This window comes from Chelonoidis abingdonii, chromosome 3, assembly GCF_003597395.2.
Source record: "Chelonoidis abingdonii isolate Lonesome George chromosome 3, CheloAbing_2.0, whole genome shotgun sequence".
Classification (NCBI taxonomy): Eukaryota; Metazoa; Chordata; order Testudines; family Testudinidae; genus Chelonoidis; species Chelonoidis abingdonii.
This window is the reverse complement of record NC_133771.1, coordinates 104,691,630-104,717,431: the sequence shown is the minus strand read 5'-3', so window position 1 is coordinate 104,717,431 and position 25,802 is coordinate 104,691,630. Positions and strand designations below refer to the sequence as shown.

Here is a 25,802-nt window from a genome sequence, read left to right as displayed (position 1 = left end):
GTTGTAGAGACCCAAGAGCAATTCTATTAGCTCAAAGTGAGCACTGAGCAAGATTCACTTGCATTCTTGTTTACTCCTACTCTAGGAATAGAACATGCACTTTTCATTTGTTATCATTGGTTGGGGGGCTCTGTCTGTCTGTCTCAAACTAGACTACACATCACCCTTTCTGGATTGGGATTTATGGAAGAGTTTCTGGCTGAACACCAACAGACACTAGTTTGGTAAAAGTCTCTAGCTGACCATTCCGTCCACACAGTAAACTCAAAACTGCTAGAACAAAAAGCACAAATCATAAATGGTAGCTCCTACGTTTTATACCATTGCTCTGGCTTCTCATCAGCACAACCCTCTTCCTTGTTTGTCTGTCTTCTAAGGATGACGGCCCCTTCTTTTAAGGTGTAGAACTCAGGAGTACCAAGTCAGCTTGCAGCTGATAGCAACTCCCTTGAGTTGCCTCTGAACCCTGGATGGGAATTAACTCTAAAAACCCCAGATAGTTGGCAGGCTCAGCAATGCCTCTCCACTCACGAAGGTGGAGCCCAAAAGGGAGGTGGAATTAGAGCTGGACTGAAACTGGAATTTCTTTCTGTGGGAAATGCTGACATTTCAAAAGTTGTTTATGTTCCAAACTGGAATAGAAAGTCAAAATTTAAAAGTATTTTGTGGAAAGGAAATTTCCAAAAATTTATTTTTGTAAACATCAAATTTTTTCATATATGGTAGAATCATTTCATTGCTGAAATGTTTCAATGGGGGAAAACATTTTTTTCCAACAACATCTAAACATAAAATTAATTATTTTATAATACATATTATATTTAATGTGAAAGCAAAATTAAACAAATCGATAGTCAAAATGAAACCTTTTGACATTATCTAAATGTAAAATCAAATCATCCCACAAGAGTTTGCAACTGACTTCAGTTTTAAGGCTCATTTTTGGATCATCTCATAGGTCAAAATATGTGCATGAAATGCAGGTCTTTCTTCTTACTACCCATGGGCAGCTGTAACTTGTACTCATGCTCATTGTTGATGTCATAGACTTGACCCCTCACTCCTTACACAATGGAAACGTAGCTTAGGTAAAGACTGCAGAAGTAGGCCTGATGTGGAAGCTGGACCACAGGGCACACTTGCTGCCTCAGAGATATACTGAGCTATGCTGATAGCACAGATTCCTCAATGTGAAATATGAACTCCTCTAATTAAAACTTTTACAAAATTATTCATGCTGCATTTTCCTTATGTATTTCATATGTCATAACCCAACTGATCCACATAATGGGAACAAATTAGGAAGAGATGGGCAAAAAATATTTTAAAAGTTATTCCATTTGTATCATAAGCATAAATCCCAATTCTGAACCTTAGCGTCCAAAATGTGGGTGCCTAGCATAAACCCTCCAAGCTTAATTACCAGCTTGGATCTGATAGCGCTGCCACCAGACAGGAATTACAGTGTCTGTCTCACTTTGGGTCTCCCCAAACCTTCCCTGGGGGACCCAAGACTCAGATGCCCTGAGTCTACACAAAAGGGAAATAACCCCCTCCCCTTGTCTCTCTTTATTCCTCCCGGCTTCCCTCTCTGGCTGGCCCTAGGAGATACCGTTTCAAGTCCTTGAAATGCAACAAACACAGAGAGATCAAGTGTCTCTCTCCTCACCCAGAGGCTATGCAGATTCAAACCCAGTCAATCTAACACAAAGAGATTTCCCCTCCCTTCGTTCCTTAGCCTTAACCAGAGAAAAACTCAAACAGTTTTAAAAAGAAAGCTTTTATAAAAAAGAAAGAAAAAAGACAAAAATGTTCTGTATCAGGTTGACAATATACAGGGTCAATTTCTTAAAAGAAAAATGAATAAACAGCCTTATTCAAAAAGAGATACAATTTAAAACATTCCAGCAAACTACACACATGTAAATACAAAAAAAACAATAGAAGCTTACTGTCTTTCTACCTTGTACTTATAATTGGAAACAGAAGATTACAGAAGCTTGAAGAGAGAAAGTTCACTCTCAGAGCGAGAGCAACAGAACAGAGAGACAGACAAAGACACACACTCCAAAATTCCCTCCCTGAGCTTTGAAAAATCCGGTTTCCTGATTGGTCCTCTGGTCAGGTGTTTGGTTCCCTTTGTTAACCCTTTACAGGTAAAAAACATTAACCCTTAGCTATCTGTTTATGACAATTTGGAGTAAGTAGGAACTGTGAAGACATTTGCACAATGGTCCCAAACACCCATGCATGTGGCATATCCATAGTAAATATAATGCAGCTATTTTGGTTTCAGAAGCCTGTGCTCACAGCCCATACTGAATCCCAAACAAGACTTGAACAGCAAAATTCCCGAAATCTCAAGTAAATAATTTGCTGTTGGCTAGTGTAATTATCCTTATGTTTGAAACCCAGATTTACTAAATTTCCAGATGTGGCTTGGTCCTCCCAGGTAAAAACCAAAACTGAAATAAACAATTCTGAGAATTTGACTGATTTAATCTATAAAGTAAAATAACTATAGAAGCTACACAAATCTTGACAGCTCCATGTGTGACATTTTATGTACATTTTTAAGGAACTAATTTGCATACTGTAGATAATTTGCATATGATCATAAAATTCCATGTATAGTCAATACACCTTCCACCTAGCAGTGGTGCTATGTAGGACATGGAACTGCCCAAAACCTAATGCTATCGGAACATCATCTGGGGTTGCTGGATTAGGTGAATGGATTCTAGGATGCTGGAGCATGTATAGGGTAGTTGGGAAGTTGGCTAGTTGCCTGAGTACTGCTTAGGGGGCACTGGGGTAGGTGTGTAGTAGGAGTTGAATGGGTGCTGGGGTTGTGCTGTCTGGGAGGAGTCAGTATTGAGCCCCATTACCTTCTTGCCCTGCCAATGGGGATACTAGCTGCTGCTGCCACCCCTTAATTTCCTCTCATTGCTGCTTGACCTTTCCATGCTCAACTCCCACTGGGGAAGCAGCCACAGAAAAGTCCTATGGGCCACCTGACTGCCCATCCTCCATGCTTCATGGTGGCCTCTAGCAACCAAAAGGGCCCACTGCTGCTGCCGTTTACATGTCAGCCAGAGGTAAGATTCAGGTTGAGCTGCAGACAGGGATGACAGGGCATGCAAGATGCATGACACTTGACAGCCCTGAATAATACTTCCGTTGATTCCCATGCCTCTCTAGCTGGTTGCACAGAGCACAATTGTTTTTTGTTCAAAAGCCTGGGATATCTACCATTTATACCACAGCAAGAAATTTGCTACCTTAAAAGGCCCAATGCAGCATGATTCTGAGACGGAAGAAGTGAGCACCCAGCACCTTGCAGGATTGGACATTTATGGGAGATTGTTATAAAATGGTGCTTGTATACTGAAGCTTTTACCAAGATAAAAACACCTAAATTTGTAATGTTACCAGTACACTATAAATGATAATGGCATATAATTACTATTCAGAGACTGCTGAGGTGAGGAGTGGTTTGTTTGATTGTAAACTGAAATAACATTACCCTTAAAAATATTGTTTTAAATGCAAACTTCCAAATAAAGGGAGACTATCCTTACCCTGGTGGGCACTGGGGTTCATTAATGTCCTCACATTTTTCTTCAATCCAACTTTTCGCTCCTAAAATAGGTACAGTCACATTAAGAAATATTGTACAGTTCTCATATTAAATAAAATAAAACTGTCCATCACAATTTGTCAAAAAAAAAAAGGGGGGGGGGCGTTTCTTTCAGTTTTCACGCCACTAGGATGAAAGGCCAGGAGTTCTCAGGTTACATCATCCTTACTTATAGTAACCTTAGTAGTAAGAACTTAGCAGCCATTAGCAAAAAGTTGGTCAGAAATCAAGCAACAGTGGTAACAAAATCTAAAGATTTGAAAAAATGAGAAAACTAGGGCATGCTCTAGATACAAGTTTTGTACTGTTATCATTATTCCTGTTAAAGGTACGACTAAGGAGTAAAATTGTTACAATTAACATTGCTTTGTAACTTTTCTTTTGTTCCTTTCAAACAAGAAGGGTGTGGTTGGGAAGGTAAGATGGGAATTTACCTTGGCAAACTATATAATAATTGACACAACAATCTTTGTTTTCCACACAATCATCTGAACAGGAGCAACGATTCTCTGGCCGCCTTTTCTCTCCACACCGGAATTTATTGCAGGTCCATATATGAGCTACAATCAGAAATCAAATGCAAAAAGTACAATTTTTAGTTTTTGTCTACATGCAGGTTTATATGAGTAGTTTCTGTAGCAAGAATTTTTGAACATCTCCCTCAAGACAAAACTGAATGTGTACAAAGCATTTATCGCCATCACAATATACAGCAGTGAGACATGGCAACTTACCAAGAAAGATATGGAAAAGCTAGATGCATTTCATTACAAATGTCTGAGAAGAATATTGGGAATAACACAGAGATAGGAAGACAAATGAAGAAGTCATAAAAATTATTGGACCAGGTACCCTCTCACAAATAATCTACAAAAGAAGACATCAGTGGCTGGGACATGTGCTGAGAATGGAAAAAGAACACTTACCAAATACCGTTCTTCAATGAAAGCCAGAAGACGCAAGAAGAAAGAGAGGAAGACCGAGAATAACATGGAAACGAACAGTTCTGAATGACATCAAGCACCTCAACATGAAATGGGAAGATTTGGAGATTGACGGGCAAGGATGGCAAATGTGGGTAACCCAATGTGCAGCAAAGCACAGGATGGACTAAGCTCTAAGGTAAGGTGTAAATGCAAGAGTAACGTAAAAGTTAAGGGCTAAATTCTGCCTCCTGATCCACATGCAAAGATGAGTTTTAAGGAGTCCACACATGCATAATAGAGCACAATCTGACCTTTCAGAAAACAATAGCAGCCACTTATAAGTGATAACAGATGACATTGTATAGTTATATTGCCACAGATCAAGGACAATAAAAGGCAGCCTTGTATGGATTTCCCAAAGTGTAGCAATTTATATATTTCATAGCAAGCAGGCTTAATCTAGCCTTCCCGTAAGGGTTCAGTTCAAGATTTGTCCTGAGTAATGATGGAGCACATGTTTAAGCGTTTTCCTGAATCGAGGCCACAGTGCCTAATCCTATTCTCACTACTGTCAATGATGAAACTCCTGATTACTGGAACGAAAGCCAGATCAAGCTCAGTTTGTGTCAGGGTTTTTTCAGGTGTTATCCTGAATCAGGCACGAGTCGCTCTCTAGGGCCACTGGGCGGCTGCTGGGCCAGGCAGCTACTGCACATAAAGAACAGATGTTTTTGCTATGGAACAAAAATACTTCAAAAATCTCAGAATTTTTCAATGAATGGAAAGTCCCATTACTGCTCAGCTCTAGCTTGGAGGGAGAGCAGCCTCCCCAGAGCTTTTATGCACTTCCTTTTTCATTTGGGTGGGGAATGGGCATAAAGGAGCAGAGAATGGGAGGAGCCCTCCTGTTTCCCCGCCCCCATGCCAGCCAGTGCCGTCTGTGTCAGATACAGGACTTTGCTGCCATAATAATAATAAAAGTAAAATAATAGTAACCACTGCAGCTTCATCAATGAAAGCAATTGTGGAATCAGTAGTACAGACAAATCAACGGAATTTTAACCACAATGTTCTTATAGCAGGTCTAAGCAACATGGTGTTTAAACAGCCAGGAGCTGATGATGACTTGTCTTCACTAGCACTCCCGCTGGTGGCAATAATTTATAAGAAAGATGATGTAACTGCTTCCCTTTGTCTCCCTGATGTTTTCACTCTTACCTGGCTGTATACATGTTTCCTGGAAATCTAAGCAGCAATTTCCAAGTTCGACGCAATCTCTATCACAGCGGCAGCTTCCAAATGTCCTCTCAAAGCAACGGCCTTTGCAAGTTTTGACTGAAATATTGGACAGTGTCATTACTTTCAGTAATCTCAGTATTAGGAACTTAGCAGCTATTACCAAAAAGTAGGGCAGAACTCAAACAACAATGGTAACAAGATCTAAATATTTGCAAAGGACAAAAATCTAGCACCTGCTATAGACACAGACTTTGTACCATTATAATTATTCCAGCTACGGGTATGATTAAGGACTAAAGGTATTATGATTAACATTCCTTCATGTCTTTTCTATTGTTTCTTTCAAACAAGCAGTGTGTGGCTATTAGGATGCTGGTAGGTATATGAGGTGGGAATTTAGATGTCAATGGCTAAACATTAATCCTGAATTGGTCAATATTCCTAGAACATCAATATGATCATTGTAGGGAATGACAGAGCTTTATTGTACTACTTTTTCTAGTTTTCTAATATCCTGCGGTTGCGTAAGTTAGATATCATGGTGATTATATATAGGTAACTATATGAAGGTAGCTGCTTTATGTCTAAAAAAAATCCTGGTTCTCTCTAACAAAGCCTGAGTAAAATGGTAGAACAATACCAAACAGATTCCAGTGGGGATTTAACAGTAATTGGAGTATCAGGGTAAATACCATCACAGGATTATTGGCTGGGCTTGAAGAGACCTTACACTCAACTCAATGGCATTTCTGTGTTCTGAGTCTGGTCAGAATCTGTCACAATAAACTCCCTCCTGGATTTCTTTGATGGAGGATTTACTCATTTCACTAGTCAAATTGTTTCCTCATTTGTTCCGGTTCCTAGAATACAACCTCCCAGTCTCCTGTCTGAGCAAACCTTATAATGGGGGTGGAGGGGAAGACACCAGTGAATTAGAAGAGACACATAGGGTACGTCTACACTACAGGATTATTCCGATTTTACATAAACCGGTTTTGTAAAACAGATTGTATAAAGTCAAATGCACGTGGCCACACAAAGCACAATAAATTTGGTGGTGTGCATCCATGTACAGAGGCTTACGTTGATGTCTGGAGCGTTGCACTGTGGGTAGCCATCCCGTAGCTATCTCATAGTTCCCACAGTCGCCCCAGCCCATTGGAATTCTGGGCTGAGATCCCAATGCATGATGGTGCAAAAACAGCGTCGCGAGTGATTCTGGGTAAATGTCATCACTCATTCCTTCCTCCGTGAAAGCAACGGCAGACAATCATTTCGCACCCTTTTTCCCTGGATTGCCCTGGCAGACACCATAGCATGGGAAACATGGAGCCCGTTTTGCCTTTTGTTACTGTTACCGTATGTGTACTGGATGCCGCTGACAGAGGCGGTACTGCAGTGCTACACAGCAGCATTCATTTGCCTTTGCAAGGTAGCAGAGACGGTTACCAGTCGTTCTGTACCGTCTGCTGTGCCATTGTAAATTGGTGATGAGATGACGGTTATCAGCTGTTCTGTACCGTCTGCTGCTGTCATGGGTGCTCCTGGCTGACCTTCGCTGAGATCGGCCGGAGGTGCAAAGACAAAAAGGGGAATGACCCCCTGGGTCATTTCCTCTTATGGTTGTATCTAAAATAGAGATCAGTCTTTGGCCTAGAATATGAGGCAAGTGTACTAGAGAACCAGTGTATCAGAGAGCACAGCCGTCCGGGTCAGATCCCACAGAAATGATAAGCTGCATGCCATTCTAGAGGGGTGTCCCTGCAACAACCCACCGTGCTTCCCTCCTCACCCTTCGGGCTACTGTGCAGGGCCCCCCATTTGTGTGATGAAATAATAAAGAATGCGGAATAAGAAACACTGACTTTAGTGAGATAAAATGATGGGAGGCAGCCTCCAGCTGCTATGATAATCTAGGCAGGATTTTAACCGGTGGGGAGAAGAGAGCCCAGCATCCCGTTGCTATGATAGTCCAGGCAGTACAGAATCTTTTCTTACACATGAAGGGAGGGCTCATGGAGCTCAGCCCCCAGTTGCTAGGATGAAGACAGTTATCAGCCTTCATGTACCCTCTGCCGGGATAACCAGGAGTCATTCCTATTTTTACCCAGGCGCCCCGGCCGACCTCACCTGAGGCCAGCCAGGAGCACTCATGGGCTGATGATGAGGATGGCTACCATCTACTGCACTGTACCGTCTGCCACCGGGAAGAGAGGGGAGAGGATGCTGCTGTTCATTGCCCAGCACCGTGTCTACCAGCAGCATGCAGTAGACATACGGTGACATTGAAAAAAGTCAAGAAACAATTTTTTTCCCTTTCTTTCATGGGGGAGAGGAGTAAATTGACGAGATATACCTGAAACCACCCCAGACAATGTGTTTGACCCTACAGACATTGGGAGCTCAGCCAAGAACGCAAATGCTTTTCAGAGACTGTGGGGACTGTGGGATAGCTGGAATCCTCAGTCCCCCCTCCCTTCCTCCATGAGCGTCCATTTGACTCTTTGGCTTTCCGTTACGCCTGTCACACAGCACTGTGCTGTGGACTCTGTATCATAGCCTGGAGATTTTTTTTCAAATGCTTTGGCATTTGGTCTTCTGTAATGGAGCTCTGATAGAACAGATTTGTCTCCCCATACAGCAATCAGATTCAGTATCTCCCGTACAGTCCATGCTGGAGCTCTTTTTGGATTTGGGACTGCATCCCCACCTGTGCTGATCAGAGCTCCATGCTGGCCAAACAGGAAATGCAATTCAAAAGTTCGCGGGGCTTTTCCTGTTTACCTGGCCAGTGCATCCAAGTTCAGATTGCTTTCCAGAGCGGTCACAGTGGGGCACTATGGGATACCGCCCGGAGGCCAATACCGTCAATTTGCAGCCACACTAAGCCTAATCCGATATGGTAATACCAATTTCAGCGCTACTCCTCTCATCAGGGAGGAGTACAGAAACCGGTTTAAAGAGGCGTTTATATCGATATAAAGGGCCCCATTGCGTGGACGGGTGCAGCACTAAATCGATTTAATGCTGTTAAAATCAGTATAAACGCATAGTGTAGACCAGGCCATAAGCAAGTACTTGGACTAAAGTGCTGGCAATTGAAACTACTTCAGGTAAGGCACACAACTGCCTTTCCCTGCAACATAAGGATGATATTCTGATAACCTCATGATGAATTTTAAAAAGGAATTGCTCAGACTATTTATATTGGAGAATCACATTAATTACCATCTCTTGAACAGCTTGGCTTCAGTCCAAATATACATCCTAGGATTATGGTTAGCACACAGGCAGACAGTACCTGTAATATAGGAAAGAAAATAAAAACGGAGTTAAATGTCTTTATAAGATCATTTTGAAACCCCTCTTTTAGGTAATGAAAATTAAGTTATTCATCTATATGAAGTAATGCAAGCCTACAGAAGCTAATAAATTTACAGATTAGGAGACCAATCCCATTGCCATTACTCAGACAAGTTGTCTTTACTTGTGCAAGTAATCCTGTTGATTTGAAAGATATCATTCATATAAGTCAAGATTACAGGACAGGACCTTTACTTCTTTCATCTTCCTTATAAAAATATTAGGACCAAATACTGTCCTATGTCAATTGCTTACAATGCTTTTCCTTCCCCAAAATGAAAAAGTTGACTTTTAAATGCTTCTGTGACTGCTGCCTTGAATGGAAGATGCTGAGAATGCCACACTCAGGGCAGACTGCAAGAAACAGGGCAGACACACACCAAAAATTGGTGATTTATTCTATAATTAGATTCACCAAGCCAGTAACAAAAGAGGTTCTGTAGAACCACACTGGTTTACCAGAAGCTGGTTTACCAGCGAACCGTGGTCAGTGAGAGCTGCAGGGCTCCATGCCTGTGGATGCTCCAGATAAACAAACTGGCCCAGTCCACCAGCGGCTTTACCCTGATGGGCCGGGCGCCAAAGGTTGCCGACCCCTGGGTTAGAGGTTGCTAGCCTAATTAACACGTATTTGATAGCCACACACAAGTCAATTGTCCTGATTACAATTTCAATGTCTCTTGTTTAGGCATTCCAGCCCTTCATTCCCATCCAGACAAACTGGTCTAATATGATGAGAGGTTACTGAAAACCCAATTCACCATACCTGAGCTTGGGGGAGGATAGCTCAGTGGTTTGAGCATTGGCCTACTAAACTCAGGGTTGTGAGTTCAATTGTTGAGGAGGCCACTTATGGAATCTAGGACAAAATCAGTACTTGGTCCTGCTAGTGAAGGCAGAGGGCTAGACTCAATGACCCAGAGTCCCTTCCAGTTCTAAGGGATAGGTATATCTCCATTATTTAAAAAAAAAAAAAAAAAAAAGGTTCTACCATTCCCAAAGGATCAGACACTTACCCCCAGGTCAATATGTATTTGAAATATTATGCTGTCAGCCAGGGGTGAAAGTAAGGTGGTACGCGCTGGTACAGCATCCTGGTAAAAGGTGGCTACTGGTACTGGCCCATACAGCTGACTTTAAAGTGCTGCCATGGCAGCACTTTAATATTGTTGCTCCTTTTATGTCCCCTACCCCCAGAAGGCTTTAAACATGGAGGGACAAAAGGAGCAGCTGCCCCAGGGCCAGCAATTTAAAAGGATCAGGGGCTCTGGCTGCCGCTGCTGCTACCGTGGCAGCAGCCAGAGCCCCGAGCCCTTTAAATCGCTGCTGGAGCCCCAGGTGGCATGGGCCAGGCAGCTCGGATGGGCTGGCTGGGGGACACTGAACCCCACCCCGCCCCTTTTGCCCAAGGCCCCGCCCATTCCAGTGGACACAGAGCCAGCCCCCATAACGGTAAGAATTCAATTTTTCTTTCACCCCTACTGTCAGCCAACCCTCAGTAACTAACTAAAGATGTATTATTAAAATAAAAAAAGAATTATTGAATGGTAAAAGAATCATATCCATTATAAGAGACTGTCAAGTTCTCAGATCAGAATTGTAGCACTGATGGTGAATTTTCTGGTTTGCATAAAAGTCTCTCTCGAATCATTTCAGCAGGTCAGAATCCAAAGGCAGTTTATATGTAGAGTCTGTTAGAGTCTTCCCATGCATTTTCCAGGGTATTCCAAGTAATATCATGGAAGATCTTAGTCCCATGTCTTAAAATAATATAATATATGGAGATATACCTATCTGATAGAATGGGAAGGGACCCTGAAAGGTCATTGAGTTCAGCCCCCTACCTTCACTAGCAGGAACAAGTACTGACTTTGCCCCAAATCCTTAAGTGGCCCCCTCAAGGACTGAACTCACAACCCTGGGTTTAGCAGGCCAAGGCTCAAACCACTGAGAGGTCAACATACTAGAGATGCAGAATCAGGCCAGAGCTTTCTCTTTTGTAGCTGAAACAGGCTGTCAAGTGTTTTGAGCACAGCATGTGACTGTAGCTCCTTTTTCGTTGAGCATACACTGACCCATCCTTTGAAGTTAACATTCCATTTCCTACGCATACACAGGTAATCTAGTCACACTGATTTATATATGGGAAACTGCCTGTCATTCATTATAACAGGGATAGATAAGCTGAAGACACTATAGGTCAGGGGTAGGCAAACTATGGCACGTGTGCCGAAGGCGGCACGTGAGCTGATTTTCAGTGGCACTCACACTATCCGGGTCCTGGCCACCAGTCCAGGGGAATCTGCATTTTAATTTAATTTTAAATGAAACCTCAAACATTTTAAAAACCTTATTTACTTTACATTCAACAACAGTTTAGTTATATATTACAGACTTATAGAAAGAGACCTTCTAAAAACATGAAACCTTACATTAGAGTGAATAAATGAAGACTAGGCACACCACTTCTGAAAGGTTGCTGACCCCTGCTATAGATTATATTATGAGTTTCCTGTAGTGTCTCACATCTTTGATCTTCAGGTTAACTGAACACAGTCATCTGAATAATATGAAGGCAATTAAGACATGAAAGGGACGTAACATCTACAGGCTAATTTAGTTTCTTCTAACAGGAAGTAGGTAACCTCAGACAAATACACTTAGTATCTACTCTTTGATTCTTATCAATACAAGTAAATTGGTTAGAGCAGAGGTCGTCAACCTTTGATACCCAGCCGATCAGGGTAAAGCTGCTGGCAGGCCGGGCCGGTTTGTTTATCTGGAGTGTCCACAGGCACGGAGCCCCGCAGCTCCCACTGGCCATAGTTCACTGTTCCCAGCCAATGAGAGCTGTGGGAAGCAGTGGTTAGCACATCCCTCAGCCCGCGCCGCTTCCCACAGCTTTCATTGTCCAGAAACAGCGAACCGTGGTCAGTGAGAGCTGCAGGGCTCCATGCTTGTGGACGCTCCAGATAAACAAACTGGCCCAGCCCACCAGCGGCTTTACCCTGATGGGCCTGGCACCAAAGGTTGCCGACCCCTGGGTTAGAGGTTGCTAGCCTAATTAACATGTATTTGATAGCCACACACAAGTCAATTGTCCTGATTACAATTTCAATGTCTCTTGTTAAATTGCTATGGGTTACACATAGGTTAGCTGGTTTGCCATAACAGCTTCTTAATTTCCAGTTTTACCAAATCCATCATTTTAGGTTCCCTTCATTAAACCCGCTCCTCCCCGTTAGGGTGTTAAAACATTGGCAGCTAAGCTATCCCATTGGCCATAAACCTCAAAAGCAGCATGCCCCTTAAAGACTAAGTATTCCATTTATTTATTATTTTTAGGCATAAAAAGCCTTTTCACTTCCTAGTTACCATTACTAGTGTAACCTACTGTGAGGTGTCAGACTTGACTGACCACAGCCCATCTCATACATTTTGATTTTGGACCCTCAATGAATTACAGTTCTTCTTCACCACTCAAGAGTTATGTGGTGGATGCGCAAATATTTAGAGCCAGGTGCAATACCCATTTGAGTCCAGAGAGTCCCACTGACTTCACTGAGCATTGGATCTTGCTTTAAGAAAAGTGCATATATTACCATCTATCAACTCTGTACTAATTAGAGGGAACCCATCAACTCCATAAGTACACTAGTAAATAGCGTAATAATGTGCTGCACATTGAACACTGGAAAGGAAAACAGTTTAAGGCAACAGTGTGCCAATAAAAAGACCTTTACTTCAGAAAATGCTTTGGGTGGCAAGAACAGGTGGAAAACAGAAGGGGGGAAAAAATTAGGAACAAAGTCTCAAATTTCAGGTAAATATTTCCTGGAAAGAGTAGCCTTTATCTACTTGATGAAACTTTGTTTTTTGGAGGGGAGGAGTTGTCAAGGAAACAAGTTGCAGAATTAGTCCTTTGAACGCTAACGTTATGAATTATTTATGTATTATGCTGTGGTGAAAATCTTTTCAATAGTTCACAAACTCATGGCTCAGTTAACTATGAGCTCTTCAACTAAAAGAAAAAAAACATTTTTATAGTTAGCTATAGATATCTGAGTAACAGGTAACACAGTCAGTAGGAAGGCAACCCCTTGAATTTGTAGCATAAGAATGGCCATACTGTGTCAGACCAAAGGTCCATCTAGCCCAGGGGTAGGCAACCTATGGCACGCATGCCGAAGGTGCACACGTGCTGATTTTCAGTGGCACTCACACTGCCTGGGTCCTGACAATAGTTTAGTTATATATTATAGACTTACAGAAAGAGACTTTCTAAAAATGTTAAAATGTATTACTGGCACGCGAAACCTTAAATCAGAGTGAATAAATGAAGACTCGGCACACCACTTCTGAAAGGTTGCCTACCCCTGATCTAGCCCATTATCCTGTCTTTCGACAGTGGCCAATGCCAGATGCTTCAGAGGGAATGAACAGAACAAGTAATCAAGTGGTCCATCCTGTTGCCCATTCCCAACTTCTGGCAAACAGAGGCTAGGGACACTATCGCTGCCCATCCTGGCTATGAACTTATCCTCCATGAACTTATCTAGTTCTTTTTTGAACCCTGTTATAGTCTGCGCCTTCACAACATCCTCTGGCAAAGAGTTCCACAGGTTGACAGTGCATTGTGTGAAGTAATACTTCCTTTTGTTTGTTTTAAACATGCTGCCTATTAATTTCAGTTGGTGACCCTTAGTTTTTCTGGAGTAAATAACACTTCCTTCTTTACTTTCTCCACACCAGTCATGATTTTATAGACTGCTATCATATGCCCTCTTAGTTGTCTCTTTTCCAAGCTGAAAAGTCCCAGTCTTATTACTTTTTCCTTATACAGAAACCATTCCATACCCCTATTCACTTTTGTTGCCCTTTTCTGAACCTTTTCCAATTCCAATATATCTTTTTTGAGATGAGGTGACCACATCTGCACGTAGTATTCAAGATGTGGGCATACCCTGGATTTAAACAGAGGCAATATGATATTTTCTGTCATATTATCTATCTCTTTCCTAATGATTCCCAACATTGTTAGCTTTTTTGACTGCTGCTGCACATTGAGTGGATGTTTTAAGAGAACTATCCACAATGACTCCAAGATCTTTCTTGAGTGGCAACAGGTAATTTAGACCCCATCATTTTATATGTATAGTTGGGATTGTGTTTTCCAATGTGCATTACTTTGCATTTATGAACCTTGAAATTCATCTGCCATTTTGTTGACTAGTCACCCAGTTTTCTGAGATGCCTTTGTAGTTCTATGCAGTCTGCTTCGGATTTAACTATCTTAAGTAGTCTTGTATCATCCGCAAAATTTGCCACCTCACTCTTTACCCTTTTTTCCAGAGCATTTATGAATATATTGAACAGTACTGATTCCAGTATAGACCCCAGGGGGACACCACTATTTACCTCTCTCCATTCTGAATACTGATCATATATTGCTATCTTTTGTTTCCTATTTTTTAACCAATTACTGATCCTTGAGAGGACTTTCCTTTTTATCCCCTGACAGCTTACTTTGCTTAAGAGCCTCTGGTGAGGGAACTTGCAAAGGATTTCTGAAAATCTAAGTACACTATATCCACTGGATCTCCCTTGTCCACATGCTTGTTGACCCCTTTCAAAGAATTCTAGGTTATTGGTGAGGCATGATTTCATTTTACAAAAATTCAGAGGTCACTCTGGATTTATGATGTCCAATCTATTAAGAAACATTAAAAAAGATAACTTGGATGCAGTACAATACATGTCAGAATTACACAGCCCCTGACTAATGACACTTAACAGACAATACGAGTTCATATTCAATTAAAAGAAACATTTAGAAACAATCAATCGATTTAATGTAGCATCAAAGCCACACAACAAAACAAATGTAAGTGCAGTACCACCAGCTCTAAAGTGGTAATATTACAATTTGTAAAAAAACAACCTGAAGATGTTTAGATAAAACCTAGACGAGGCATAAATACCACAACACCATCCACAAATCACTGGTGTTATTTTGGCAGCTAACCGCCCCATCTTGTACCTCCAAATAATATGATTAGAACTCATCTTAACAAGCAGTACCCACAATATGATCCTGGTCACCAGAGTAAACGAGTCCTTCACTGTGGTCAGGAAATCTAATTCAAACAGTAATGTTACTGTTGAGTCGCACTGATTCATGTTCTGGGGTCCTCATGCATGCCAAATCTGGGCAGCTTCACAGCACCACAAACCACAAATACGTTACAAAAATAGTCTTCTGTTTAAGACAAGCCAAAAATTCACAGTAAATACACAGTATGGAAAAAAACTTGGGCCAGATCCTCAGCTGGTGAATTACGCTAATTTATACCAACTGAGGATCTGCAAACCTTGGATATTCATTTACTGGGCTTTTTCTTAATTAGTCTCTTATCTTTTTAAGTTATACCATCATAAAAAAAAAAAAAAGCACTTTTTCATGCCTGGGATGTTGTATAGCAATAATTTCCGTTACAGAATCTTAAGGCTATTGTATTTTCTTCCCATAGCTTAAATGTAAGACTTGCTGAAGAGGGCTGGATGTCTCAGTAGCTTGATAATGGGACATTTCACCCACAAACTACGAGCCAACTCCAACACAGCAAAAGAAAATTGTTACTACCTAATATTTAGTAACTTATGTAGATCTGAATTAAGGGTCTGACACAGCACCTACTGAAGACAATAAGAGTCTTTCCACTGGCTTCAGTGGGCTTTGGATCATGCCCCATTTCCACAACATTTACAATTGCTACCTCAGTATATGGTCAAGTTTTAGTCACCACAGCATTGCCTAAGGAAAAAGTTCTCATAACACCCACAAAACTACCATCATTAGGGCAATCTCAGCAGAGAGGCCAAGGACCGGATAGGCAAGGTCCCTGAACAGCTCTCTTACTCATCAAGATGCTGCCTCCAGACAAGGGTTGAGGCTCACTGCCAGGACACAACGGCTCCCTGTGCCTGGTCTCTGGATAAACAGAGTACAGAATTGTCAAATTAGCACCTTTCACGAGAACTAAAGATGCCAAAAATATAAAGATTTTTTTTTAAAAGAGTTTGGTTGTTGGGGAGAAGCATCATATGAATCTAATCAAATGCAGAAGGAAAATAAAGTTAAAAAAACCAGAGCCTGGCATCAGTGGAAGTGCCCCTTGACCTTGTCATGTCCTATAATTTCCAGATATAATTTAGCTGAAATGCCAGAGAGGGTTGCTATGATAAACAGTATTTGAGAAAGTTTTCAAAATAAAACAAAAAGAGACAGTATGAAAAATATGCTGTTTTTTTTAAAGACATTTGTGTGTGTTTATTTTGGAACAAAAACAAAACAAAACAGTGTTTCCTCTTAGGATGAATCTCTGTCCAATCTCACTGCTTCCTCTATGTGGGAGGACACAGGAAAAGCCTTAGCCTATAAACATGATGGGTGTTGTCAACTGATGATTGGATAGATGCAAATTTGGAAAGATCCTTATTTTGAGTTTGACAGATGGCATAATGACACCACAATTAGGCAGCAGTTTCGCATATGTCACTCACTAAGGACCTGATTCTGTGGAACTGAAGTCAATGGGAGTTTCACCATTGACTCCAACGAAGCAGGAGCACAGACTAAGATAGGGGTAATGTGAATACTGCAGATATGACACCCTGGAATGTCAAGGAGCTTAGCCATACTGAACCAGAGCACCACTATCATGGGCCAAGTCATAGGTGGTCATGCCTAATGATGAAAGCCAGAATCAGGAACCAGGAGTCAGAGCTGAGTGTCAGAGCCAGAGTCAGGAAACAAGCAGGGCTGGAGTGGACTGGGGCAGGGCAGGATTATGGCTAGGAACAAGGCAGGCACGGAAGTGATCACAGCTACAGGAATAAATGTTGAGCAGCCACCAGCCTGGGCAGGTGCTGGGCTTAAGAGCAGACCTGGTGGTGCCTCTCAGGGAGTCTGGTTGATCAGGGTGTTTGGCTGTAGGTCAGCTAGTTGGTTTCAGGTTCAGCTGCAAGTCCTGATTCCAGACAGTGTCCTACTGGGTGATTTACAGAGAAGTGTCTCACTATTGCTTGCCCCCTGCCACACTTCCTTTGCTTCCCTGTTCATTCAGAATCTCACTCTCTTTTGCCCTGTCCTTGCTCTACCCATCCATCTTTCCTCCTCTCTCTCCCCACTTTTCTCTTCTACCCCTTCTTTTGCACTGACAGTTCTCTAGCTTTCCCCATCCTGATTCCAATCCCAAGAAATCAGCTAAAATCATAGTTAACTATAATCATTTTGAAATACGTCTCCTTCCATCACCTTCCAACTCCCCACTCTCCCTTTATTGTCCTTCCTTACTTCCTGTACCTACCATGCACCTAATGGCCCTCTCACTCTCTACCCTGAAGTCTTTCCTCTTTCTCAGTGTTTTTGTCCCCAGTAAAACTCAATCTCTCCCCAGTTCAATCCCTAGCCTTTTTAAATAAATTTTGAAAAAAAAAAATGCCAACCAAGACATGTGTAATTAACAAGGCAGCCTCAATTATTTAATCCTTGTTTTCCATGGTTTACTGTCTCCAGATGTCATGCCTCCTCTATATATGGGCTAATCCTGAGGGTCTCACCCTTTCTCCTATGCCAGCTCAACACCACCCAGAGAATTCCCCAACACTTGTGAAATCCTGAGGAGGGAAGATCCACTAGGTTTTCACTGTTTTGTGCTATCAGTATAGCACACATCAGGTGGAACTTAATATTGTAAGACCTTTGGGGAAGGTAGCGTGTCTTTTATTTGTCAGTAAAATCTAAATACAAACATAGCACAATAGAAATTATGAATAAGAAAAAAATAATAAGAAGAAGAAATAAGTCATGTCAAAGAGGAAAACCTGTTCTGCAACCTGCCATAGAAGAGAGGTAGCCTTTAATGATCACATTGTGTAAAGGAAGCTGGGGAATTACCTGTCTAACATAGACTTTGCTCTGTCTGTCTTCACTGTAACTTCCAAAAGGAGATTGACAGGATGGATGGCTCAACAGTTTTATATCGCAAACAGGAAGATACTTGATAATTCTGTATTCTCCTTTGGCAACATCTGCATCACACCAATCAAATTTACTGAACTGAACTGAAGTTAGGCGAAAAGGCATATGAGCGATAGAGATATGTAGGGAGGGGCAGTCCTATATTGTGTCAGAGCTGGGTAGTTCACTGAACACCCACTCTTTAGATAAACTGCAGATCAGGACCCCAATGTGGGCATGACACCGTTTTAATGGGGTCGCCAGGGTTGTTGTCAAACTTGCTGGGGCCTGGAGCTGAAGCCAAAGACCAAGCCCCACTGCCCAGGGCTGAAGCTCTCAAGCTTCAGCGCTTCCCAAGGCATAAGGTGTGGGAAGGGGGGCACACACTTAGACTTCAGTTCCCTTTCCTGGGGTCCTGTAATAATTTTTGTTGTCAGAAGTAGGTCGCAGTGCAACTGAATTTGAGAAACCCTGGATTAGATGTAAATGTAATATTTTATATTTATTTCAAGTTTCTAAGTATTTTTCTTATGATCTTCAGACATATTCTCTGACTTCACACTGTTGGCCCATATTAAATGTCTACTTGTAATCTATCATCTTGTGAATGGAGAGCGTGTGAGGTTGGAGGTCAGATGTTAAAGTTAACACACTGATTCTGTCTGATCACAAAAGAGAGCGCTTGCAAATCAGAGGTGTGGGAGCTGCACATTTGGCAATCCTGATTACCCTAAAGCAGCAGTTCCTAATCTGGGGTGCACACACCTCCTGGGGGTGCGAGACATGCCAGATTTTTTTTAGAAGGTAAAGCATTGAAAACACAAATTAAGCACAGGCACTTAAGTACAACTACTTTGTTTCATCAAACCTATGTATTTATTAACATTATACATTTTTAACAATTACTGTAATATACAAACAAAAATATAGGTTTAAGGGGTGTGAGAACATATTTTGAGAACCAAAGGGGTGCAGGCTGCAGGTTAAGAACCACTGCCCTAAAGGATTATCCTTACAGTAATATGCAAAAACATCAGGCACAAGCTGAAATTTGCATGGGTACAACCTTCTTTGAACTGAAAAGGGAGGGTTAATTTAACAAATGTACATAGTTGTTAGTTTTGTTTCACAAATAAACATGGCAAAGAACTAGTCTTGGCATTTAAACTTAACACTCCCAAAACTATTAGCAGCATCTAAACTGAACATTCCAAGACTAGTATTGCACGCTATTTCCATCTAAGGTCATTCAAAGGGCCTTAAAAGTAGCTGAAGTCATTGTCAGCCATTATAAACAGCCTTTAGGGAGTTTACTAAGGAGTGATAACTTTTCATATGATGGTGCATTTCTTTACATTTACCTGTGGGAGACACTGACAAATAAAGCTTTCTAAATACTTAAACAGAAACGTCAGAGATTGCTTTGGCAGCCAGAGAGATGACAAACTGATTTAAGGGTTCAGGGAACGGGAGTGGGCAGCAGGTTGAGGCAGGGAGTAGGGATCCATGGGGGATGAGTGCTCCGTCTGGGGGTGCGGGCTCTGGGGTGGGGCTGGCGATATGGGGTTTAGGGTGCAGGAGGGGCCTGCAGCTTGAGGGGATGGGGCAGAGAGGTTCAGGGTATGGGAGGGGGCTCTGAGCTGGGACAGGGGATTAGGGCACAGGCTTACCTCCCTCAGCTCCCAGTCAGCAGCGCAGCCATGGGGGCTAATGCAGGCTGCCGGCCGGCCGACAGGTCCCACTCCTAGGAGGAGGCATGCAGGAAGTTCTGTGTGCTGCTCTTGCCCGCAGGCACCACCACCGCAGATCCCATTGGCAGTGGTTCCCGGCCAATGGGAGTGCGGAGCCAGTGCTCAGGGCGAGGGCAGCACGCAAAGCCCTGTGGCCCTCCCACCTAGAAGCCGGACCTGCTGGCCACTTCCAGGGTGCAGCACAGAGCCAGGACAGGTAGGGACTAGCTTGTCTTAGCTCCACAGCACCACCGACCAGACTTTTAATGACCCAATCGGCAGTGCTGACTGGAGCTGCCTGGGTCCCTTTTTGACAGATGTTCCAGTCAAAAACCAGACACAGCTGGTCACCCTAAATCCCAACAACAGCAAATCATAACCAAAAAATAAACAAAGAGCATTGCATACCCCTGCTTTCAATAGTTATAACATAATACACAGCAGCATGTGTTCGTGTACTGCCATTCCTACGCTGAGCCTCTAGTCCAACCAAGCTGCATGCTGTGCATGAATGGAGGCAGAAGTAACAGGAAATGTGGCCTTAAGTCACCATTACACCCTTCTTGTCCTAAAACCAGTCTCCAGCATAAGCCTGGAAGTTGTTCTGATTTATAGTACACCCAGCTGCCCATAATCCCCAAGGGTCATTCTAGTAGCAGGGCATCAGCAAACCATAGGAATTCCTTTGGCCATCCCCCCTGCCCAGAGGCCAAGGGCATGGTATAGGCACCACTACAGCTGGTCTATACCTACTGAAGACAAAGGTAGTAGACAAAGATATCTCATCATGAAATAGGGATTATACATTCCAATTCTATAGTATGAGACAATATATTCATGTAATGTTTAAAAAAAAAGTTTTGTAAATGAGTTCCAATAGTTCATCGATTAGGGACCCAATCTTTTGGGGTTCCAGAGGCTTCTGTATAGATTTAGGTTAATCTTTCTAACTACCCAGTGCAACTCAGTGCTCAGCCTAGAAGATACCATCAGAGATGTTTAGTTTTGCAGTTCTCAAACTGTGGATTTGTGTCTCCACAGATAACATGCTTGTTGACAGCAAAAAATGTTTTAAAATAAATAATATAGAGAGGTGAGAAATAACAGACCTCAACCTTATAGTCCCTCTGCAAATTTGTGTACAGAGTCAATCCCTTACCTCTCTCTAAAAGAGCAAAGTTTCAAGAGTTCAATGAATAGAAGATTGTTGGGGATGGAATAGATCTGGACCAGAAGAAGAAGCCTGGAGATAAATGTGAGAAGGGAGGGACAGGCAGTAGAAACAAAAGTGAAACTGTCTGAGCAGCATATTCCAGAAGTCTTGAGGTCTTTCTGAGTATAGCCTTCATTCAAGATCTACCATAGCATTCTCTCACTAGAAGGGAAAACCTTCAATCCCAGCAGGCCATAAAAGAGACCCAGTTTGAGAATATTTTAATGAAGTTCCTCTACCTGTGGGTAAGACAGGCATGAATGCAAAATGCAAACAGTGAAATAAAAAAATGCAAGGCCTGTTTGCCCGAATGAAACATCATGAGGAGTTTTCCTTCTTAGGAGGAAGCTACGTTGAAGATGATGAAAGGAACATGTCTGAACATAAAGGATCTTCAGGTTGGTAAACTTTTTTATTTCATACTTCTTTCTTAAGGACTGCCCGTCATCCTTCTCGTTATTCTTGAATCCTCATGCTTGAACAAAAAATATAGTTGTTACTCTGTGATACTATCAATTTAGATGCAGTTGTGATAAAAAATAAATAGCTGAAATAGGCAGATCTTCCTTTTACAATTTCACCTTTAAAGTAGTACTGAATGTCAGTGAATGCAATGAGTAATATTGAATGAGCAGTATGGTAATAATAATTAAATAACTGCATTGACTTATTTTGTTTAGGAGAATCCATCCTCAACATACAGGATTCTGAAGACTCTCCACCTTCAAGATCACCATCATTTTCTATAGTTTCAGAGTTATCTGCCAATGATAGTGTTTCAGTCACATCATGTATGTCACATAGCCACAGTATATCACCTATAGCAAAAAGAAAAAAAAAAAATCTCCAACATCCAGAAATAACCTTAGATAAGTTTGTGATAAGAACCAGCAGATTACAAAAAGAGGTAATTGATGAAAAAATTGCCCGGTTTGTTTATGCAACAAACTCTCTTTTCCGTATGATTGAGAACCCACACTTCATTTATATGGTTCAGTTATTAAGACCAAGATACAATCCACCCAATGGAGCAGATATCGCAGGCAATTTGCTGGATAAAGTGTATGAAAGAGAAATTGAGCAGTGTACAAAAGGTCTATTATTAACCTGAGTCTTGATGGGTGCAGCAATGTCCACAATGATCCTGTTGTATGTGCTTGTGTGACAACAGAGGAAGGGAATGACTTCCTTACAGAAACAATTGATATATCAGGAAATGCACATACAGCAGAATACTTACAAGAAGTAGCAGTAAAAGCTATAACAAACTGTGGAAAAAAATATCAAATGTCTAGTACGCAGCTTAGTCACAGACAATGCTGCAAATGTATCCAAGATGAGAAGAAATTATTTAGAAGAGTCCCATGGTTGCAGAACTCAGTTGATGCATCTCCTAACCAAAGACTTCAGTGTTCCAGAAATAAAGGCTAATGTTGTTGAAATTGCGAAACACTTCCATAACAACCACTATGCAGAAGCTGCTCTGAAAAAAATGGGAGAAACCAAGCTAACTCTCCCACAAGACATACGATGGAACCCAATAGTGGACTGTTTTGAGCACTATATCAAGAACTGGCCTAATCTTATGACAGTTTATGAACAAAATCATGAAAAAGTAGATGGCACGGTCACAGCCAAAGTTCTCAATATAGGACTTAAGAGAAATGTTGAACACATGCTAAGTACCCTGAAGCCTATTTCTGTAGCCTTGAACAAAAGGCAGGGAAATAGCTATTTTATTGTTGATGCTGTTGACATTTGAAAAGAACTGAGTGAGATCTTTAAAAGAGAGTAATATGCAATGACAGAGTTAAATTACAAGCATTAAAAAAATGAATGGGATAAGCACTATCTCCAGCTCATTTTCTTGCAAATATTTGCAATACTCGGTACCAAGGTCAAATCTTCACTGCTGAAGAGGAGTTAGCTGTGACATGGACATCCAGCAATCATCCCTCCATAATGCCAACTATAATAAACTTCAGAACTAAGGGTGAGCCATTCAAAAAATAAATGTTTGCTGATGATTTTTAAAGAAAGTCACACCAGTGAACTGGTGGAAGTCACTTAAGCAGTTGGATTGAGAGACTGTTGAAGTGATAATATCACTTTTAACAGCTGGAGCTTCTTCTGCCGGTGTAGAAAGAATTTTTCGTCCTTTGGACTAATTCATTCCAAATTGAGAAAATGTTTGGGACCTGAAAAAGCAGGAAAGCTTGTTTTTCTTTTCCAGATTACGAACAAACAGGAAAACGAAGGTGAAGATGACTGAGTTAGCTGAAGAAGCCAATATTTTAAGTTTCTCATGTTGACCTGGCTGACAGTCGATTTAATTTTTGTTTTGTTTTTTAAAAAATATTTAACCATTTTAGTTAAAAACAACAAAAACAAACATTCAAGTTTTTTAAAACCAGGTTTAACTAAATTCAAAAATTCACATGCCTGTTTTGTTAAAATATTATGTTTGCTGTTGAAGAAAAAAATCCAGAATACATAATGTTGTTGTTTTAATTAAATAAAACAATTTAAGTGTCTGTCTAGTGATGTTCTCCTCCTAATGTAGCATGGCAAGAAAATCCTCCAAATATTAATGATTAACCTATTGAATTGGAGATATTTATGAAGTCACTAGGAGGTGAACTATCTGCTTCAATTACCTTTGGTAAATGAAATAACCAAACAATCATTTGTTTTCTAATATAGCTGTAAAACTAATCTGAAAAGTTTTCAAAATAAATCACTTTAAAAATGTATAGTGTGTACTTTCTAAAAATGAAACCTATAACTATCTCCGAATTGTGAAGAATATGTATTAAGGTTGTAACAACCAACATGAACGCACTTTTATGTAGAAATCCATGATTAAATCGAGTTTTCCTGACTAGTGATTTAAATCATGATTTAAATCAAATCCACCCTGAATCTGCCCCAACTTGTTTTTAGCTCAGACACTCAGCTTCCTTCCCTAGACCTGAACAAGAGCTCTGTGTATCTCGAAAGCTTGAACTTTCCACAGACTGAAGCTGATCCAAGGAAGATATTACCTCACCTATTTTGCCTCTCTCAAAGAGTTTATACAGTTAGGCCAATGACTCAGACGGTAAAACAGTGCTCTATGGCAAAACAGTCTTCTCTACATTAGCCATTTTTTCCTAAAATTTCCCACCATTTCTAACACCAGTGCAGCTCCACTAGCAGTAAGAATTATAGGAGTTATAATATGGACAAAACACAGGAGGTTTTATCACTGTCATCTAGACAAATGGTGCATGAGAACACACGTCCACAGCTGGATTGTTCAACAACAGTTAACTGCGACTATTATTTCAAGGATTCGCTACACAGAGTTAGCTTTTCATGCTGTGTGACCGGTCATCTAAAACTATTGCTTCTGCTTCCTAAATGGATGACTCAAATCCACCAGCAGTTTAAGATAGCTACATGAATTTCCAGCATAAAATTATGTACAGTAACTCCTCACTTAATGTGGCCCTGGTTAATGTTGTTACTTTGCTATTCAACTAGAGAACATGGTCTTATAAGGGAGCATTGCACAACTTTAAAATGCTTTTGGCAGCCGCCTGCTTTTTCCACTGCTTGCAGGAAGAGCAGCTTGCTGCAGCTAGCTGGGGGGGGGCTTGGAACCAGGGTGGGCCGGCAGCCCCCCTATCAGCTCCCCTAAGTTCCCTGTAAGGCAGCTGCCCAGCAGGCTATCAATTGACAGCAGTTCAGGTGTCCCTCCCCCGACTGCCATTTGCTGCTCCTGCCCTCTGCCTTGGAGCTGCTCCTGAGAGCCTCCAGCTTGCTTTGCGGAGTGGGGGAGGGGAGGAAAGAAGGGTGCTAATATCAGAGTGTCCCCCTCCCCGCAGCTCCTTTACCGGATTTCCACAGACCGGGGGGGGGGGCAGGGGAGGGAGGCAGGACAGGGCTCAGGACAGTGGGAGTTTGCTTGCAGCAGCTGCTGTCTCAACTTGATGATCTACTTAAAAAGGAAGTGTACTTACAGTAGGGTCAGCATGCTGAAAGGGGCAATGTGTGTGTCTCTCTTATACACAGGCTTTCTCTCTCTGCCATGCTGTCTCTCCTCCCTCCATTTGTGCTGCCTTGTAGAGTGTGAGGCTACATTAACAACATGTTAACCCTTGACTGATCAGCCAAGTGCTAGTTCATCATTTAGCAGCATTCTCTGGCTCCAACACCTCAACCAAGCTTCACAATCATCATTGCTATGTACAGTATTAAATTGTTTGTTTAAAACTTATACTGTATATAATGTATGTATATATAAAATATAGTTTTTCATCTGATGAAAGAAAATTCCCTGGAACCTAACCCCCCCGTTTATGTTAATTCTTATGGGGAAATTTGATTTGCTTAACATCGTTTTGCTTAAGGTAGCATTTTTCAGGAACGTAACTACAATGCAGGTGGTGTTCTCATCCATCCTCCCTGTGCAGGGAAAAGGCCTGGGGAGAGATCGTCGAATTGTGGAAGTCAACACATGGCTACGCAGGTGGTGTCGAAGAGAAGGCTTTGGATTCTTTGACCATGGGATGGTGTTCCAAGAAGGAGGACTGCTAGGCAGAGATGGGCTCCACCTAACGAAGAGAGGGAACAGCATCTTCACAAGCAAGCTGGCTAACCTAATGAGGAGGGCTTTAAACTAGGT

General features: G+C 41.7%; 1 protein-coding gene across 3 annotated transcripts in view; it reads right to left on the bottom strand.

Moving 5' to 3' along the window:
- The window catches only part of ENPP1 (ectonucleotide pyrophosphatase/phosphodiesterase 1), an 81,043-nt gene that overhangs the window by 42,097 nt on the left and 13,144 nt on the right, over positions 1-25,802 (bottom strand). For all 3 annotated transcript variants that reach the window (XM_032800781.2, XM_032800783.2, XM_032800782.2), the window contains exons 2-5: positions 9,034-9,106; positions 5,785-5,901; positions 4,075-4,200; positions 3,582-3,642 (exon numbers count right to left, since the gene is read on the bottom strand). In XM_032800781.2, coding sequence (XP_032656672.1) covers positions 3,582-3,642; positions 4,075-4,200; positions 5,785-5,901; positions 9,034-9,106 — 377 coding nt within the window. The remainder of the gene's footprint in view (positions 1-3,581; positions 3,643-4,074; positions 4,201-5,784; positions 5,902-9,033; positions 9,107-25,802) is intronic.